The 19,392-nt window shown below is 38.8% G+C and overlaps 3 protein-coding genes across 9 annotated transcripts in view; 1 reads left to right on the forward strand and 2 right to left on the reverse strand.

Moving 5' to 3' along the window:
- The window catches only part of crlf1a (cytokine receptor-like factor 1a), a 35,165-nt gene extending 29,623 nt beyond the window's left edge, over window positions 1-5,542 (reverse strand). Inside the window, exon 1 of the mRNA XM_046061907.1 lies at window positions 5,420-5,542. The gene's annotated coding sequence lies outside the window, so the exon portion shown is untranslated. The remainder of the gene's footprint in view (window positions 1-5,419) is intronic.
- keap1a (kelch-like ECH-associated protein 1a) overlaps window positions 5,373-19,392 on the forward strand; it is a 19,800-nt gene continuing 5,780 nt past the window's right edge. The window contains exons 1-10 of one of the 7 annotated variants that reach the window (XM_046061899.1): window positions 5,374-5,603; window positions 12,166-12,456; window positions 12,854-13,067; window positions 14,354-14,553; window positions 14,769-14,925; window positions 16,666-16,758; window positions 17,571-17,717; window positions 17,868-17,974; window positions 18,762-18,891; window positions 19,220-19,379. In XM_046061899.1, coding sequence (XP_045917855.1) covers window positions 12,416-12,456; window positions 12,854-13,067; window positions 14,354-14,553; window positions 14,769-14,925; window positions 16,666-16,758; window positions 17,571-17,717; window positions 17,868-17,974; window positions 18,762-18,891; window positions 19,220-19,379 — 1,249 coding nt within the window. In that variant the 5' untranslated portion in view covers window positions 5,374-5,603; window positions 12,166-12,415. Of the gene's footprint in view, window positions 5,604-8,127; window positions 8,232-12,165; window positions 12,457-12,853; window positions 13,068-14,353; window positions 14,554-14,768; window positions 14,926-16,665; window positions 16,759-17,570; window positions 17,718-17,867; window positions 17,975-18,761; window positions 18,892-19,219; window positions 19,380-19,392 lie in introns of those variants that run through there. The other 6 variants (XM_046061903.1, XM_046061902.1, XM_046061904.1 and 3 more) reach the window with 6 other exon arrangements.
- On the reverse strand, window positions 14,999-16,257 carry LOC123978592 (complement C1q-like protein 2). The gene is made up of 3 exons (XM_046061912.1): window positions 15,927-16,257; window positions 15,573-15,695; window positions 14,999-15,429 (listed from the first exon to the last, which is right to left on the reverse strand). Exons 1-3 carry the CDS (start codon window positions 16,201-16,203, stop codon window positions 15,143-15,145), a joined length of 687 nt encoding a protein of 228 aa, XP_045917868.1. The 5' UTR covers window positions 16,204-16,257; the 3' UTR covers window positions 14,999-15,142.

Genomic DNA, 19,392 nt, shown 5'->3' on the forward strand with positions numbered 1-19,392 from the left:
AAAAATGTAAATATAAAGTTGTTGTATCATTACCTGAACTTTCCATAAGGGGTCGACAGTGATGCATATGCATTTCCTATGGTAATTCATAGGAACCTTTCATCCTTATCAGTTCTTCCTGTCAGGTATATTTACTATGAACTGCACAGCAGTCCTTAGCATCACCACTGAGCTACTACTAATTTTACATATGTAAGTGTTGCTCTCGCTAGTTGATGGGTGTTTAACATACTGTTTGCAATAATCTGCTTTACAGTCTGTTTTAGAATCACTAAATATGAGGTAGTTAAACTGCTAAATGCATTGTGTATTTGGTTTAAAACTCTTGAACTCAAATATTTTCAAGATTCTACTTAAGTACCAAAAATGATAGAATAAACTTTCTTTGTGCATTGTATATAAAAAAGCCTGAGTATCCAATTCTCAATTGTTCTTTTGTTGTGTTTTTTGGTCCGGACCAAAAACTTTACCAAATGTTGGCATTGAATGTCTGGTCAGATTTGTAATCTACTTTAATAATTTAAATCATAATTTTCTTCTTTGTTAAATGAAAAGCAAGTTTACAGCAATATAATATTTCCCCTGTCTGTACTTAAAGTCAGGTACTGGATCTGCACTAATATCAAAACATTTGAAATGATTCTCCTTCTGATAGTTGCATACAGTAAATGATGTATCTTCTTGTTCCTTGTTTTTGCATCACATGTCAGTGCAGTTAAGTGTTTGATATATATATTGATATATTTTTCAAACTTCTCCAGCGGTGGAATGAATACCTACATTTGAGGTACTTGTACTTTACTTGAGCATTTCCATTTTATGCTGCTTTATACTTCTACTCCACTACATCTGAGAAGCAAATTTTACTGTTTATGTTACATTTCAGAATATAATTTTTCATACCCTTCCTGTCCCGTGAAAACCATGTGTCTGAATTTGAACTTTTCTGATAAACTGAATGATTAAGTGTTCCTTGATGTGTTAAGAACTGCCGATTTCTGAAGTTAAATAAACTAAACACCTTACTTTTAATTTTGATACTTTAAGTACATTTTGCTGATAATACTTCCAGAATTTGTTGGTTTTGAATGCACTTTTACTTGTAGTGTGGTCTGCTACTTTTACTTAAGGGTCTGAATCCCCTCCCTCCAAAGCCACAGAAGACATTATACCGCTGTTTTCACAGGCTGTGTTTTACTTGTCAGGAGTAAACTGAGTTCATGGGTAAAATCGGCAGAGTACCCCTTTACCAACAGTGTTTTTCACACGTGCTTGTGCTTTTGTAGTCAAACAGCAGAGGGCAGCACATTCACAGAGCATGATGTCAGGTTTCCCTCCTCACACTAACACAAAGGTCAATAAAGTCCTGCAGTTCTCCCACCAAACACAAGCACCTGTTATCCAGCAGCATTGTCACATCATCACTCAATTTAAAAAGTTAAATCGGAATTTAGTAATAATCTAAGCAATGGTTCTCTCTCATTACTGTTCAAGAGAAATAAGGGAATAAAAAATAAAGGGGAGGTTAGAAGCAGCAGAGGATGGAGCTATGGAAAGGAGAAGGCACAGAGGCCGGTGTAAAAGAGGACAGAAGAGAAGAGTGCTCACTGACAGAACTGAAATGTGGCCTGCATTTTGCTGTGTCACTGTGCTGTTGTACTTTTGTTTTATTACTTCCTTGTAGCAGTAAATGGACTGAATCGACTATCACATATCAAAGTAAAAATCAGCACGGTTAATCCTAGCATTGTTCATTTTAAAACACAGCTACTCTTTTCTTGACTGTGGAAGCTTTTTGTCACAAAAATATGTCTCTCTGTTTTGTTGAGTGAGAACTGTTGCAGTCGGTTTCCAACGGTGGAATGTAACCAAGCACATTTACTCAAATACTGTACTTAAGTACAATTCTGAGCTATTTGCACTTAACTTTAGTCCATTTTGTGATACTTAATACTTTAACTTCACTACATTTCAGAGGGAAATCTATACTTTTTCTTGACTACAATTATTTAACTAGTTACTTTGTAGATTACTTATAAGCCGTTTATAAAATTCAATGCATTGTTATACTTACACTTTAATGCATACAACAATCCAATTAGATAACATATAATAATGTAACACTGACTTATGTGCAATAATAAGTACTTTTGATTCAAACACCAATCAGCCACAACATTATTTCAGGTAAAGTGAAAAACACTGATGATCTCATTACCAATGCACCTGTCAGAGGATATATTAGGCAGCAAGTGAACAATTTGTTCTCAAAGTTGATGTGTTAGAAGCAGGAAAAATGGGCAAGTGGAAGGATTTGAACAACTTTGACAGGGGCCAAATTGTGATGGCTGGACAACTGGGTCATAGCATCTCCCCAGTCTGCAGTGGTTAGTACAAATCAAAAGGGGTCCAAGGAAGGAAAAGACTGGCCCGTGTGGTCCGTTCCAACGGACGAGCTACTGTAGGTCAAATTGCTGAAAGTTAATATTGGTTCTGATAGAAACGTGTCAAAACAACCGGTGCATCACAGTTTGTTGCTTAACCACACACCACCCACTGCCGAAAGTGCATTCAATGTGCATGTGAGCATCAGAATTGGACCACAGAGCAATGGAAGAAGGTACATGGATGGCCGGTTGCATCGATTACCTGGGGAGCACATGGCACATGGCTGGGAAACCTTGGGTCCTGCCATTCATGTGGATGTTACTTTGACACCTACCACCTACCTAAGCATTGCTGCAGACCATGTACATCCTTTCTTCATGGAAATGGTATTCCCTGATGGCAGTGGCCTCTTTCAGCAGGATAATAATAGTGAAATAGCAGCTTTCACATCATGAATCTGCTGTCTTTTAACTCCAGTCAATCACTATCTTAATATGATTAAACCTGTCCCAGCTATATATCTGCAAGTCATTTTTGTTTTCATGTTATCCGTGTTGTTGGGTGTGGTGTGAGAAGTGCGCTTAATAATGCAATCACAACAACAGGTAGACTTCCTGAATGTCATATTAGCTGACACAGTTGGAAATATGCTGTGGTGCAAATACACGCCCACAGTTTCCACCTGGTACAAACTCAAACCCCCACCTAGACTCTAATCTCTATCTTTGTACTTCAGTATTCTAGAGATGGGGAGTTCACTGGTTGCTGTTGCAAGTCATTCATTTCCTGTATGTTCAAAGAGAGAGCTGTGTTTGTTGTCTTAAGTCAAGCATGTTCAACCCGGCCATCTGCCAAGGGTGTGGCTTGTCACCTCTCCTACTGTTTGAGATATCCATGGACAGGATTTCAATGTACATCTGAAGTCTGGCTGTGTTTGATGTAGTCAGGATGAGCGCTTGCAGCACCAAAAAAGGTGTGTGTGTGTCGGGGGGCTTAGGGCAGTCTTGAGTGTGTGTATCTAATGGAGAAGAAGATCATATCAGGGAGCACAATGGAAAAAGGCCTTTACTTCCCCGACCCCCCTTTTTAAATTCATGTATTTCTTAAGGAAGTTCTATCTGTACATGAACTGTCAGACTGTCAAAAAAACTTGTTCACTTGATCAAACCAGTCAACAGTTCATGGAGTTATTTAGACATTGCAGTAGACCATGGAGATGAATAACTTACCTTGACGTCCTGTGAAAACCATGTATCTCCAAAACTTTTCATGAGATAAGAACAACTTCATCAGCGATGGAGTTTGAATTTGAGGTCATTGTGGGATTTTTTGTTGTTGATGTTTTTTTCAAGACTGAACTTTTCCATTCAACGTGAACAAAAGTTCCTCAGTGTAATGGACAATTTTGTGAGCTAATCAACTGTAATTATTGAAGAAGGTTTCAGGAAGCTCCGAATGTCTTAAGCAAGAAGACTTATTAAAGCCCAGCTGGGGTGAAAAGGCCTCAGCAGTACAGAGTGAAAACCAGACCTGAAGGATGCATCCTGGCGGGAAGTATTTAACCTTCCTAGACCCACCTAGATTCACTGGGTGTCCAAAAAATATTACTTTTCACCCATCTATACGTGTGTGAAGATTCTATTGGATGTTGATTCAAAACAAGATACTATGCTTACCTAAGTTATGACGTGTCATTCAAGTCACATGCAACACTTTCTAAAGAGAGTCAGTCAATCTGTCTGCATGAAACAAAATAAAGATAATTTACCGTGGGTTACCTAGGAAATGGATCACAGAGTCGCTCCTTATGAAGGCAGCTGCGTCAGTCAACCAAACAGGCAGAGAGTCTGACTTATTGTTTTGGACAGTCACAAGCTGTCACCTTTGGCTTACTTTGGCTCAGCAAATGATGGAGAATACCTGTGTGACATGTTTCACTGTTCAAATAGCCAACTGCATGAGTGAGCAAACTCCATGCGCTGATGAAGACCGGAAAAAAGCTTGTGAGAGAAACTTCAGTTAAGAATGACTTGTTCAAACAAATCACCAATTCACCATTGGTGACGTGCATTCACATGGGATAAATAGTCAGTGGTGGAACAAGTATTCAGTTCCTTTATCATAAAGAATACCACACTGTGAAAATACTCCACTAAGAAAAAGTAAAAGTATTATCATCTACATTTACAATCAAATGTAATACTCTGTTCTCTGCTGCTGTAAATGTTTACGGTTGTGCTCATTTTAACTTCTTTATATACTGTGGGGATGTTTAATCCACAGCAATGCATCATATTCTATAAGATCATCCTGTGTTTATTGCGTCGCTGTCCTGTAAGTACCACTCCAACAAGTCAGCTTTTCATGAGCTCAGAAAAACAGCCCTGTTTTCAGCTTTGTGACAATGCCTTTATTTTCCAGTTAATCCGGAGAGGGGGATAAATAGTTTAGTTTAAGAAGTAGGAACAGTTAATCCTTCAATTTATGAGAAACATTCAAATTTACCAAATTTGGAGATACTTGATTTTCACTGCACAGTAATGGTATGAAACTGTCAGACAAATTTAGTGGAAAGAATAAAGCTGCAAAATAGTGAAGTGGGTTACCTCAAATTTGTACTTGAAGACAGTGAGTAAACGCAGGCCTCTTAGTTACATTCCTCCACTGGATATATTTTTCGCGCTTGATATAGGGTAATTTATATAGGCTAATCCCCTATTGTGGTACATGTAATGATAGGATTTACTGTTTGTTAAAGGATAAAATGTCTCACAGCCAAGATGAGTCACCAGTCCAGAAATGAAACCCCGTTTTATTTGTCTCCATGAATCATCAATCAAAATTATCGTGCCGTTTCAGCAGTGTAATAGTTTTATAATCCCTGAATCTGTCGGCTGTTTTGCTATGGCAGACGTTCAGTTTCAGTTTAAGGAATGCCGCTCCTGACTTCTTGCACATGCGTATTGCTCCCGCACAAACACACACTGCGAGAGTTTTGCAGAGTCATGTTGGTGCAGAAATTCCTCCCTACCTTCAGACGCCTTTATTTTACAACGTGAAGAATGACACAGATCTGCAGGTTTCCTTACTGGACGGACAGCAAAGCCAGCGACAAGGGAAGACCTCCTGCGGTTGGACAAGTCGTGCGTAAAAGCAGTGTCTGTATTCTCATGTGATATCGAGTTTAACAGCTGTCGTTTAGGAGTTGCTTTTAGGTGAGTGATTTTGCAGCTGTTGCAGTAACAGTTTCTCATGCTGAGTGGACGCGCCCTTTGGGGAGAAAAATCACTGTAATATTCAACATTGTTGCCGTGTGTGATCTTACAATTAGCACTCGAGACATTTGTTCTTGTAGGCCTACTTCTTCCAATAATAGTAACGTGCTCTTACAGGGGATAATCTAACATATCCGGTTGTTTAATTTTGTTTTCGATCATTCCGTTGATTTCCTCTGTAGTGCGCAGACTCCTAAACGGAAATTGAAACTTTTGCTCATTGTCCTCTGTGTAGTAGTATATATGATCTGTAATCCATATAGGCTACAGAGAGCTGAATATGTAGATCCAGAAGCAAAGTGCCAAAAAAGTGGTTCTAGCTTCTTTAATGAGTGTGCCACTTTCCCTTTGTTATATCATTGCAAATTTGATATCTTGAGGTTTTAGAGGGTCCAAAACAAAATAAGCACTTTGGAAAACAGATTGCACTATTTTCTGGCAACGATTAATTGCATGAAACAATAATGTTAATCTAAAATAATAAAAATACGTTTTTATTTGAAAACCTAGAAAGGTGGAATTTTTGCCATTTTCAATATTCAATTCTGATTATTTTCCTGAGTAATTGTTTAGTCTTTGAAACGTAACAAAATTGTGAAAATGTCTTAACAATTTCCTATAGCCTAAAGTGACATCTTCAAAGATCCTGTTTTGTCCACTGACCAAAAATCCCTAAGCATAAAGACATTGAAAAGCAGCTAATTCTCAGATCTGAGAAGCCGTAACCATCAAATGTTTGCTTGAAAGAAGGACTCAAATGATTAATCGATTATCATAATAGTTGCAGATAAACTTTCTGTCAGTCAAATAATGGAATAATTGTTCCAGCTCTACTTACAATAAAATCACTCGATGAATCCCTGCTGGGAAATATAACGTCCTTCATCATCAAGAAAGAGGATCAACACAAATTAACTGGAGCTGAAAAAAATCGTGGATTGATCAATTATAATACCACACACACTGCAAAACCCCAATGGAGCACTATAAGACTAGACCTATTTTTGTTGCATTGCAACAAGTAAATATTAATATGTCTGTTCAGTGTGTTGTTTATGTGGTTGAACCTTTTACCAGAGATAACAAAGGAATTTTCTTTGTTAAGTGATAAATCGGTGTACTGTATATTTAGTGTTTCTGATACGGCAAGTTTGTGGTCAGGAGGCAGCATTTGGCGATTGTAATTCTTCATTCTCAAGTGTTATTTTATGTTACAGTAGTTTGTGTGCAGCACGTGGCTGAAGTTTCTGACCATCAGATGTCCTCTGAGGAAGCTTTAGAACTCAAATGTCAACAGCTATATGTCATTTAATATTCCTAAAACATGGGGATCTGTCCGTTTGGCTCCTGTGGTTGAGTTGTGCACTGTTGTGATTCTTCAGTGCTTCCCTGATGCTCTCTTGTCTTAGGGATATTATTTCAGAGTAAAAAAAAGATTTGTCATCAGCGGCCTTTGACCCCATGTCAGCTGAAAGATGACCTGGCAGAAAAGCTTGTGTCACTTCTGTTGCAAAACATTGCAAAAGACGTGTGGTCACTACTGCTCAGCACTTCTAGACAAAATATTTTCAAAGAGTTGAGGGCGTTTTCACTCCTTATACAAAGCCCTATCGTCTGTTGTGTATATTCAAGTCAAAGCTCACTACACTGTGTTCCCAGACTGCTGTACTGCTCTACCATCTGCCAACAGAAACAGTCTGTAAATGGTTAACCCTCCCTCTCTCTGCCTCTGTTGTTTTCTGTTCCATTAACAAACAGCCTTGAGGCCAAAATCAATTAGCTAAAATGACTTTGTCTTTAATTTTAGTGTCTCAAGTACACATGTCATGTGATGAATACCACAGCTCTCAATTTTTGAAGTCATTCAACAATGAATCAAAGACTTGCGTACGCATTTTCATCAATGAAGCCCCCAGTAATCTGCATCTTCTTCTTCTCACTTCCAAACAGCCGTTTGAGAAATAAACTTGACAAAACCAAACAGTACTACCACCTCTAGTGTTAACGGTCAGGACCTTGGTCAAACAGTGATTTTGCAACTTTGTTGAAATCAATCAACTGGTCAAAACTGGTGTAGCAGTGTTCTCAGAGTGTTCCTGCAGGCTTGAGCAATGCTTTATGTAGTGGCCAAGCTCTGTGCATTGTGTTTAAACAGTAATTAACTGTTAACCCTCTTAAAGCCTGATCGGGAGAGTAGGACAGGCTGATATAAGCACAATGGCCCTTTATGGAAAACTGAGTAGCTCTACTGTATTAATGACTATCGCTTCCCTTCTTAGTCCTTCCTTGAATTGATCTCTCCCACTTATATCTTCCTTCAGGTAAATCTAGCGTAATTTCTATTCTTCCTTCATTCTGTTCTTCTTTCTTTCTTTGTTTTTCTCTCCTGTATGTTGCCCTCAAAATCTGTTTCTCTCTGCATTGCTCTCCCCCCCTTTCTGTCTCACACTTTTGGTCATATGACAAGCAAAAAATGGCTGGCTAGCTGTAGTGTGAGAGGTGAGGGAGCTCGAGGCTGAACAGATTTGATTGCGCAAAACTGAAATTAACTCCAAACTGCCAGGTGCTGTAAGTATTCCTGTTGTTCTCAGAGGGTCAGAGTAGTTTTGTCACTAGCGGGGTCAGGTTTTGTGTCTTTCATGCTAAAAATTAATCTCCTGCTTTTGATTCTAAGGGTTTCTACACAGATAAATACACTGTAGCTAACAGGCAGCATAGCAGAAGTCAGTTCTTGCTCTCCAAGTCAAGAGCTGATTTGTTCTGCTTCATGCTGTAGCAGCCAGTGACACTCTGGGATGCAGAATTTCATGTTTGCTGGATATGCAGTTGCTCTGCATTTGCTGTGTGATGTTATGAGACATAATTATCTTTATTCCAGGAATTTTAAGGTAATTCTCAAGCATTGGAATTCCAAAGTCAATGTAAATATTCCAAACCTAGAAAGTTTGAATAAGAAATAGAATTTACATCCTGATCAATCTAATCAGGAGTGTTGAGAAGGTTACTTTGGAAATGTTATAGGTTACCGATTACAAGTTACCCTACCCTATAATGTAATAGTAGTATAACTATTTCAATTATTTTATCAAAGTATCTACCAGAGATGGGGACTCGAGTTAGAAACTCAGACTCGAGCGCGATTTAAGTCGCACACAGAGACTCGACTTGATACTCGTCCTCAAAAGACTTCAGACTCGACTCGGACTCGAGGCGCGGGACTCGTGAACAATGTTTATTTTTAGGAAACGTCTGATGAGCTTGCAGTTATTCCCTCCCTCCATTACCTATAACCTGCCTACGTAACACATAACATCTGCTGCGCGCGGCCGCACGTGAGAGAGGACAACAAAACACCGGCAGCTGCGGTGCCATTTATCATAAACTTTGGCTTTAAAACTTCATACAAAAAGACCCAAACAAAGAAGCGCTGAACGCAAATATGTGATGAGTGAACATGTTTAGCTCAGCATTGGCCATGTAACGTTAGCTTGCTTCTTGCTTCAGCTACGAGCTACGGGAGGTTTACTCTGACTGTTGTTCGTTATGAAAAGATGAACGAGCGTTTGTTTACTTGCCAAACTTGTGGTGGTCGGTTAACGTAATCATTTACGTCCCGCTGGCTGCCATCACGTTAATTAAAGAGGTTACAGGTTTATTATTGATCATGTAGCCTAACCTTACAGTTTTATTTAGTTATAGCCTAACATTATACTGGTTTGAGAGTCTGCAGGGTGTGTTGACTTACAGTAGTTTAAGCTGTCCTTGATTACATTGCACATTATAGTTGTGCTCTGTGAAAAACAGGTTACAGTTTATTGTTTTGAAAGTCTGCAGGGTGTGTTGACTTACAGTAGTTTATAAGCTGTCATTAACTGCATTGCACATTACATGGTTGTGCTCTGTAAGTTAAAAACATGTTACAGCTTTATTGTTGACCATGTAACTTTACAGTATTATTTAGTTAACTTTACACTGGGTTTGTAAGCATCTCTGGTATGTACTTTTTGATTACTTTTTGATTTCTAAATTTCTAATGAATGTTTTTAAATGTTAGCCATGTTCAAAAGACAGCTTGGGAGGCAATTTAACTGGCAGACAAGTGGTGCTGCAAATTCACACATGATAGCATCAAACTTTACTAAATGGCTGTGGCTGAAAATGGCAAAGGGAGACATTGTGCACGCGGAAAACATGTAAAAAAAAAGAATATTACTTAACGTATAGCCTAGCTAATTACAGAAAATATTCAGATGTAACCCCCAATGTTATCATGAACATTTTCATAAGTAACTGCAACTTAATTACACATTTTTTCCTAGTAACTGTAACCGATAAGAGTTACAGTTCTTTTGTAATTATATGACACAACGAAGCATTAGGCCCTCCTGCCGTGATGCGTGTTGGGTCGTGGCGTGCTGTGGCACAGTGGCAGGAGGTTGGTAGACGCGGATCTGAAGTATCGGACGATTTTTGTACTGGTCAGGAAGGAGTTATATGTCACTTCCTGTGTCTCCTACGTGGCGCTAGAGAACACCCTCTTATCATATGCTTTGTACCAGTACATGAATGTGAAATTATTTTTGTCACAAACGGCTTACATCCTGTTGCCGGTTGGTGGCGCTATGTGGCATTGAGGGAATATTGGCATGTGTTCAGGGAGGGACCCTTATCAAGCACGTAAAGTTCGGTAGAGATCTAAGCATGTGCACTGAATTTATAACAACTTCCTGTTTCATTTTGAGTAAAATGCTTTTTCGCTTTCTTGCTGAGAGCTAAATGATAAGATTGATACCATGCTCACATCTGTCCATTTAATATAAAATTTCATCCAGGAGATGGTTAGCTTAGTTTAGCATAAAGAATGTATGCAGGGAGAACCGGCTAGCTGGCTCTGTCCACATTTAAAGTCATTGTTCCCAACTAAAATATATTCCCACCCACCTTAAACCCACAACTTGTTTTTACACTTCAGTTTTCAGACCTTTCCGTGAAACTGTGGAAGACACACCTCAGTTTACCTCTCCCTGTTCTTTACTTCTAATTTCAGGATTGACAGTGAATGTAGAAATACAATTCTTGATATTTAATCAGAAACACCAAGATAAGGGGTGTTTGCATACTTTAAATTTACTGCACTCCTATTATGTCAAATAATTGTTATTAGTGTGTTCTCGTGTGTTAACATTTACGAAGTTAAGATAGACAGTCAAACAGGTTTGACTATGTACAGTGATGACACCAGCCTGTTCTGACATTAGGGAGTGCTTTTACTACTCTGCAAATTAGCAGGAACATGATGAATGTGATTTACGGAAAAATTGAAGTGGTTGGTCTGTGACAGCTTCTGGTGTCTGGTAGGAATTCATTCATACCTTGTGTTACTTTAAATAGTGTGAATGTGTGTTCCTTGTTATGTTTATCAGCCTGCTGCTGTCTGTAGAGTCTGTTTTTAACTGGTCCTGACAAATAATCAAGATTATTTTTGAACAGCTGAACTAGCTTTTTGAGGGCTGAAGGCTGAACTACAGATTATTTTTATTATATATTTATTTTGTTATTCATTTATGGACAGTTTTCTTGATTAATCACAAACTCTGAAACACTGAAATTGGCCACTGCATTGGCCTAGAGCACAAGGTGACATTATCAAATGTCTTATTTTGTCTGACGAATAACCCCAAACCCTCGAAATGATTCAATTTATTATAATGTAACACCAAGAAAAGCAGCAAATTCCCACATTTGAGGAATTGGTACCATTCAGTGTTTGGCATTTTTTGCTTAAAGATGACTAAAATAGTTAATCAACTATCAATGTAGCTGCAGATTAATTTTCATTTGATCAACTGTTTCGATCAATCGGAATATGCACTATAAACAAATAAGTATGTGGTGTGACAAATACTTTACAATTCAGCCTGTACGGGAAAGCCTTTCTACATCCTTTTTAGTTTCCATGTTGAGGTCCCTGAAATAAAATAAATATAATTAAGAAACAAAAAATCGTAGAGCATTAATTCCAGATTATAATAGGTAATTCCAGATTACCTATTTACAGATTTACAGAAATCTTTTCCTAAATAAACCAAACTAAAAATAGAGACACATTTGTTCTTTTAGTGTGTTGTTACTGTGCCCCTTTGAGTTTGTTTCTGCTAAAAGCTTGTTGTATAAACTTTGTTACTCATCTTTTTTTTTTTTCACCATGCTGCAAAGATTTTTCAGAAACTTTTCTAAGATTCAAGAGAAAACACAGAGACCATTTGTGCTTTTAGCTTGGCCCATTTCCTTGGGGGAAAGCTGTGGCATGAAGCAGATCAACATAATATTTCTATTTCTGCTGCAAGGAAGTGAAACCTTGAGTGTGCAACACTCACACACCCACACACACATACGAGAAGGAAAAACGACATATTCACATGATTCCATTATCTTCTTTTCAAACCACTAAAAGTCTTTCATCTTTTGTCACTTAATCTGTTTTTCTTTTTTTTTTTTGCAGGATAAGCATCACAACAGACGCGGTTTAAAAGAAATCCCTGCCAGGATACATCTGATTGTGCAGTTACACACATTTGCCAAACACTTCCTCTTCTCCTGTGGAACACTTAATTGCAGAGGACTCTGAAATGTCAGAATGGATTACTTTCAAAACCCTGAAATCTGTAAAATCTGGACCAGCAGCAATTTAATGGTCGTGGTTTAACTCGTGCTTTGGGAACTGTGTTAACCTGATTCAATCACAATCAATCATGTTGGAGCCTGGATCTGTGCATGAGGCACCAGTCTATAAGTTAGTTTACCCAGTGTGTTTTTGCAGAGAAACGTATGAACTGAACATATTTCATGTAGCAAATGACCTTTTCTCGGGACTGCTTGTTCTGCCTGCCGGCTGTTGCTGGGATCGCCAATGGATAGTACCATTACACTGTTCACATCCCTAATTTCTTCGGAAATGGCTACTAACTGAATAGATTTTTGTGTTAAATTTGAGGCAAAATGGAGGAACTAAGGACGTCTGCTCACTGGAGCCTTTACGTTGATGAAAAAAGACCAAATGAATTTCCTCTGTGAAAGTCTGACCTCAATGGGATAAGAACTAAAAACTTTTAACTGTAGACGACTGTAAGACTTAACAGGTAATTAATTACTCAAAAAAAATCTGGAGTATTTCTCTTCCTGTCTCCCAGAATGCATTGCCCTATGAGGAAGAAACGTCCCACACGTGACTCTGATTTCTCAGCTATTGCGGTTCCCTCGATGCATGGGTCTGGGTATCTTGACTACACGGTCGAGACCCACGCTTCCAGATGCTTCAAGGTCATGGAGGAATTCAGACGGCAGGAGATGTTGTGTGACCTGGTGCTACATGTCACATACAAGGACAGGACAGTGGACTTCAAGGTGAAATTAAACAATCAGAATGCAGTTTGTACCATTTTGTGGGAGGTTTCTTTCTCAGTTTCTCAAAATACACATTTATAAACTTGGAAAGTACTATGCATTGTATGGAGCCCTGAAACTGACTAAATGTAGTAAAAGGTTGTCGGACAGGTCAAAATTACAACCGAATACATCCATAGATAGTATTATACATCATACAGTATAATTCTTCACAATTCATCGTGTAATATTTTGAACTAAGCAGTACAGTATGTACCAATACATACATACTGTACATGTAGGTAGATTTGAATACGATTTGAAATTAGGGAATGAGGCCAAATGAGAAAATAATAATCAAAGTAATCAATAATAAAAAATATTTTTTAGTTGCAAACCAGGTTTCAAGAGTTTATACAGTGATGTGACAGAAAATGATGATTAACTTTATTTGCACTGGCTGGTGTAGTTTTATAATGAAAGTTAGCTTCAGCTGAGCAGCTAGTTGAAAAAGCTAGTGCTCAGCGTGTTTTCAGTTAAGCAAGCCAGCCACAAACGCTTTGCTTCATTATGTTATGTACGCACACACGCGTGGTTGTTCTTCTATGCCAGTAGGGACATCTCATTGACCTAATGCATTCCCTAGCCCCTTACCCTAACCTTAACCGTCACAACTATATACCTAACCTTAATCCTACCCCTAACCTTTATCTAATTGAAACATGAACCCTTGAACCAACTCTTACCTGAACATTAACCATCACAACTACATGCCTTACTCTAACCCTAACCTTAACCTTTACCTAACTGTAATCTGAACCCTGAAACCAAGGCTTAACCCTAAGAAGGGTTCTACAATGTGGGGACCTCAATTTTTGGCCCCACAGTGACACAAGTACCCATCGGTTAGTTTGCATTCATGTTGAAGTCCCCACCCTGATATAAAAACATGAAATGTACACATACATACATGTACACACAAACACAACCCTACCTATTGATAGCTTCCAGTTTATTTAATGACGTTTAATTAATTGATCTTTTTTTTTTTACTAAAAGTTTAATTAATTGATCTTTTTTTTTTTACTAAAACTTTTATACCAACTCATTGGAGGTTTAAAGTCTAAAACTTTTTTTATTTAACTAACAATTTTATTTATGACGTATTCAGTCATATTTTTGACTTGTCTAATAACATTTTATTACATTTTGTCACTTCTGCGGCCCTATAGAGAGAGGTTACATTCAGCCATTGGCCAAGTATAGTGAATGCAGTGTTTCTGTATCATAAATACATTCTTTCCCAGGTCCACAAGGTGGTACTGGCCTCCTGTAGCCCTTACTTCAGAGCCATGTTCACCAGCAGCTTCAAGGAGTGTAGCGCCTCGGAGGTCACCCTGCCCGATGTCTGCCCCCAGGTGGTGGGAAGACTTATTGACTTTGCCTACACCTCCCACATCACAGTGGGAGAGAAGTGTGTGTTGCACGTTCTTTTGGCTGCTATGAGGTAAACATACAATATTTAAACAGCAGCATATTTCCTAGAAAATATAATCCACCATAAACCGCTGAAATCTGAATACAGACTTGACTTCTTTATTCTGACACGCTTTTTATCTTTCAATTTACCAGTATGCATTAAAATACCAACTGAATTACATTTTTTGGTGGAATAAACAAGAAGTAATTCAGTTTCCCCCCTTTTCTGTTCTTTTCTACAAGGTATCAGATGGAGGACGTGGCCAAGGCATGCTGTGATTTCCTCACTAAGCACCTGGAGCCTGCTAATGTCATCGGCATCGCTCGCTTTGCTGAGGAGATCGGCTGCTCAGAGCTGCACAAGCGCAGTCGAGAGTATATCAATACGCACTTCAATGAGGTGAGGTGCAAATAAAGAGAGCACAAGCATACTATTTGAAATACAGTGAAGTCAGGTGTTCAGTCAAGTCAAATATTTTATGCATGCTTATTTTATTGTAATTTGCGCTTTACTTTGTTAAGAAAACATGTGACGCACGGTATATTTAATGATCAGAGTTGAGATGTTTTTCAGTTAAGAAACATGCAGCCTCTAATACAGTCCTGCCATGTTATCCTCACATGGAAAAGAGAAGGAAACCACTGAAAATGTTGAAGTAATGTTCACCTAAATCAGTGACACTGTACCACGCAGGAAGACTCATGTGCACTACATCTCCCTGAGAGAGCTCCAGGACAATTCCGTTGGAAACATGCTCATGGTCGTCCCAATGATTCCAGGCATAGTTTAGAAGCACTCTTTGGTTGTTCTTGTACAATGCTGCACCCATGTGGTTGTTTTTCCGGCCATCCATGGCATTAAACCTGAAGAAGTAGACACCATTGATGGGGGCTGTGAAGAAACCTGCATTGTAGTACAAAGAAACAGATAGAGAGCTTAGTGAAATTCATAATAATCAGAAAAATCGATTTTTCCCTCCTGCATGTCATGGAGTAACATCATCTTTAAGCATGCGTTAAAAAACACACTTTCACAAAAACACATACCTGTGTACGTGTTGTAAGCATTGCCGATGTTAGTGATGATTTTTGGGTAGATCAGTGTGGTTTCAACGTTGAAAGGTCCCACTCTTCCAGTCAAAGCCACAGAGAAAGCCACTTTGGGTCCCCCTGTGAAAGCATGTGAAAAGTACAAGTGGCAGCTCGATACCACAAATCTTCTGCTGCACAATATTCCTTTTTCATCTGTTCAAGTTGGCTCATACCAACTTAAAAATAAAAAAGAATCAATTGCAAGTTCATGACCCCAGAAGTATAAAATGTTAATTTATAACCATAGATCATTTCCTAGCCGCACATCTTTTCCTTCACCAGATCAGTGATTATCTTTGTTATTGTTACCTGTCTGCTTTTTCTCCATCTCCTCTGCCTGCTCTTTGTACTGAAGTAACTCCATCTTGGTTACATCCAGCTCTGCTCTTAGATCCTTAATGTACTTCTCCTGAGCTTGCACTTTGCTTTCGCTTACTGCCAGTCTATCCTCCATCAACCTCAACTCCTCCACCGTGGCCCTCAGTGCTCCCAACTCTGCACTAATGTCAGACTGTAAAGCCGTCTCTGCCTGAACCAGTGGCCCTGACAGGCAAAGGGTCAGCAGCAAAGCTGTAGCACTTTTCATTCTGTTTCTAGATTTAATAGATGATGATTGGTGACACAGACTGCATGTAGTAGCCAGTAAGTCACCAAAGAAGCTGCAGAACATTACAGTCTATATACCTTCTTATGTATCACTATATCCACAGCAGCACATCTCATTGGTTATAGCTTTGCTGTAATCAGGTCTTGTGATAACTGGGGGAACAGTACAGCTGCATGTTCACTTATTTGTCTCAAGGACAAAGTTGACGTGTTGATTGCATCATAGTACCAGGAATTTATGCTTACTTGTGTCATTGCACATGTCCTTTCTTTCTACTTTCGTAAGCGTGTGAGTGCTCCCTCTGTGTCTGTGCTCTAACAGCTACCTACAAACTCACATCATTTACTGGATTATACATGAACTTGAAAAGATATCCACATAAAAAATTATTGTCTTTATCCGACCATGCTTTTGTGTACCTTTGCGACCCTCTGTCTCTAGGTGACAAAAGAAGATGAGTTCTTCAGCCTCTCTCACTGCCAGCTGCTTGAGCTCATCAGTCAGGACAGTCTCAAGGTGCTCTGTGAGTCTGAGGTGTGTGGCATTAAAAGAACTAAGTAAATCAAATCTTAACTGACAGACATGTACGGAACATATTGTAATCACTGTATGGTCTGCTTCTTCTGAAACTCTGTTTTGAACAGGTGCATCTCAAAAATTAGAATATCGTGGAAAAGTACATTTGAACACCAATGAACCAGCCTGAGAGATTAAAGGCTAAGGAAACCTTTGCAAGTGTTTTTGAGTTTTGAGCTGATTAGAGCTCTTCTCAGGTCGATATTTCTCTATTATAAATTCTTTATTCTAAAATTCTATAATATTTTGAGATACTGGATCAGCTGTAAGCCATAATCCTCAAGATAAAAACAAAAAAAGGCTTGAAATATATTTCACTTTGTGTAATGAATCTGGAATGTATGAATGTTTCACTTTTTAAATTAAATTACTGAATAAAATAGCACAACATTTAAATTTTTTGAGATGCACCACCTTTTTTTATAAATGTTTCTATGGGTTGTTTCATTGTATTAGTAAATTGCAAACATTATTTGGGTAAAAGTATAAGAATAGTACTATATATTGTCAGATGTTTGAGTTTTGCACGTTTGGTGCAAAGAACAGCTAAACCATTCATTAGAGACACAGGTCTTATTTTTTGCCCTTACTGAATCACCAGATGGGCAGGTTTTACCACATTTAAGTAAAATAAACTTACATTGATTCACATTAAACTTGTAAATTTGGTCTGTAAAGTCAGAGTGTGTGCCAACAGTATTTTGCACAAATGCAATTAGTTCATATATCAATCTGACATATATTGATATATCTAAATAAATCCATGTCAGGTGTATAAAGCCTGTACAGACTGGGTCCGCTGGGATATGGAGGGTAGAGCCCAGTACCTACATGCCCTCCTGAATGCGGTTCATATATACGCCCTGCCTCCCAAGTTCCTAAAGAACCAGCTCCTGTCCTGCCCCATCCTCAGCAAGGTAAACTGCAGCCTTGCCTTTTGTTTTCTTGTTGGAAATAGAAATGAATGGACATTGGTATTTGTTTCAGTAAAACCTGTTATACTCAAAAGTCAGTTACCTACTCTAACTTTACAGGTTTAAAATCATTGCCCTTTCTTTTAACTCCAGGCCAATTCCTGTAAGGACTTCCTGTCAAAAATCTTCCAGGATATGACACTGAGAAAGCTGCCTCCTGCACCTAACCGTGGAACTCAACTCATCTATGTGGCCGGCGGGTAGTTATGTTATATTATTTCCTCAACAACATTGCTTTGTTCTCCAATGCATAACTGGTTGCACACTTATTATAAGAAACTCTTTAAGCCGTAACAAACACATCATGGGACCTGTTTTTGACATCGATAATCACAAACTGATTATGAGATGACGCATGGTGTGAGTGACTTCACCGCTCACACTTTAGGACGTACTACATGTTGATGATTGAGCTGTGTTCACAGACGTCCACTTATAATACACAACTGGTGTGCTAAGTGCATCATGAATCCACAAAGTGTCTCAGTCTTCCACCAAGTGGCTGTTAGAAGGTCTTCCTTCCAGAGGTGCACTGCTTTCTGGGTTTACGAATGCACCCTCCTGTTTTGTAAGCCCGTTATTTATAGTGGCATACTGATACTGTGTCTATTTTCCTCAGTCATAAAGCACAGGTTTGTGGCAAGTTTAAAATTATAATTAAGGTGTTATTTTTCATTTTATGGCAGAACATTTGGATTAGGCTGAATGAGCAGTTTTGAGTAATTTGATGTTTGTTATTCCATTTCTAAAATGAATTTGTCATTTTGTGTTCAGCTGGTATAAAAGCACAGATATAAACAGCATGTGCACTGTGTTGGGCCGACCGGGGGGAGAGTAGTTTTAATTTTCACGTGAACCAATTTGTGCTAATAAATTTCAAGCTCCACCGTGCCTGCATACACGTATCAGCATATGGAGTCATTTGCCTTTTTTTGTGGAAAAAATAAAAAGAACATTGAGCGTCAACATTTCCATGTCTCTGTTCAGATACCAGCAGCATTCACTGGCCTCCATGGAGGCGTATGATCCCAGGAACAATGACTGGCTAAAACTGGCTGATATGGGGTCTCCATGCAGTGGTCTGGGAGCCTGCACGTTGTTTGGACTGCTCTACACTGTAGGTTGCACCAGTTATGTCATTCCACCTATCACTCAAAGAAGTGAAATAGTGTTTAATTATATAATTATAATGTAATTATATGATCCAATATAATGATGAGATATAAAAAACTGGTTTAGCTTTGTGCCTGAGCATTGTTCTGTGCTGGCACATTTCTGTGTACATTTGATATTTAATACTGTATACTGTACTAATCACTTTACCCACTTTCTTCTTCTCGCTTGCCAATTTCTACCTGTCATTCCTGAACAAACTAATGTTTGTTTTGAAAAGTTTAAGAGATCAACGTCTTTTTTGCATTAATCCCTCTGTTTTGTGAATCCAGGTTGGAGGCAGGAACCTGTCGCTTCAAAACAACACAGAGTCCAGCGCCCTGTGCTGCTACAACCCGATGACCAACCAGTGGAGCCAGCGAGCTTCCCTCAACATCCCCAGGAACCGGGTCGGGGTGGGCGTGGTGGACGGATGCATCTATGCTGTCGGAGGTTCCCAGGACTC

The sequence above is a fragment of the Micropterus dolomieu genome, linkage group LG11 (assembly GCF_021292245.1).
Source record: "Micropterus dolomieu isolate WLL.071019.BEF.003 ecotype Adirondacks linkage group LG11, ASM2129224v1, whole genome shotgun sequence".
NCBI lineage: Eukaryota > Metazoa > Chordata > Actinopteri > Centrarchiformes > Centrarchidae > Micropterus > Micropterus dolomieu.

Excerpts from the sequence above, each read along its gene's own strand:
- LOC123978592 (XM_046061912.1), bottom strand. The coding sequence starts at position 16,203 with ATGAAAAGTGCTACAGCTTTGCTGCTGACCCTTTGCCTGTCAGGGCCA. Across the intron at positions 15,696-15,926 it reads GATGGAGAAAAAGCAGACAG|GGGGACCCAAAGTGGCTTTC; the intron begins GTAACAATAACA and ends ATGCTTTCACAG. Across the intron at positions 15,430-15,572 it reads TGCTTACAACACGTACACAG|GTTTCTTCACAGCCCCCATC; the intron begins GTATGTGTTTTT and ends ACTACAATGCAG.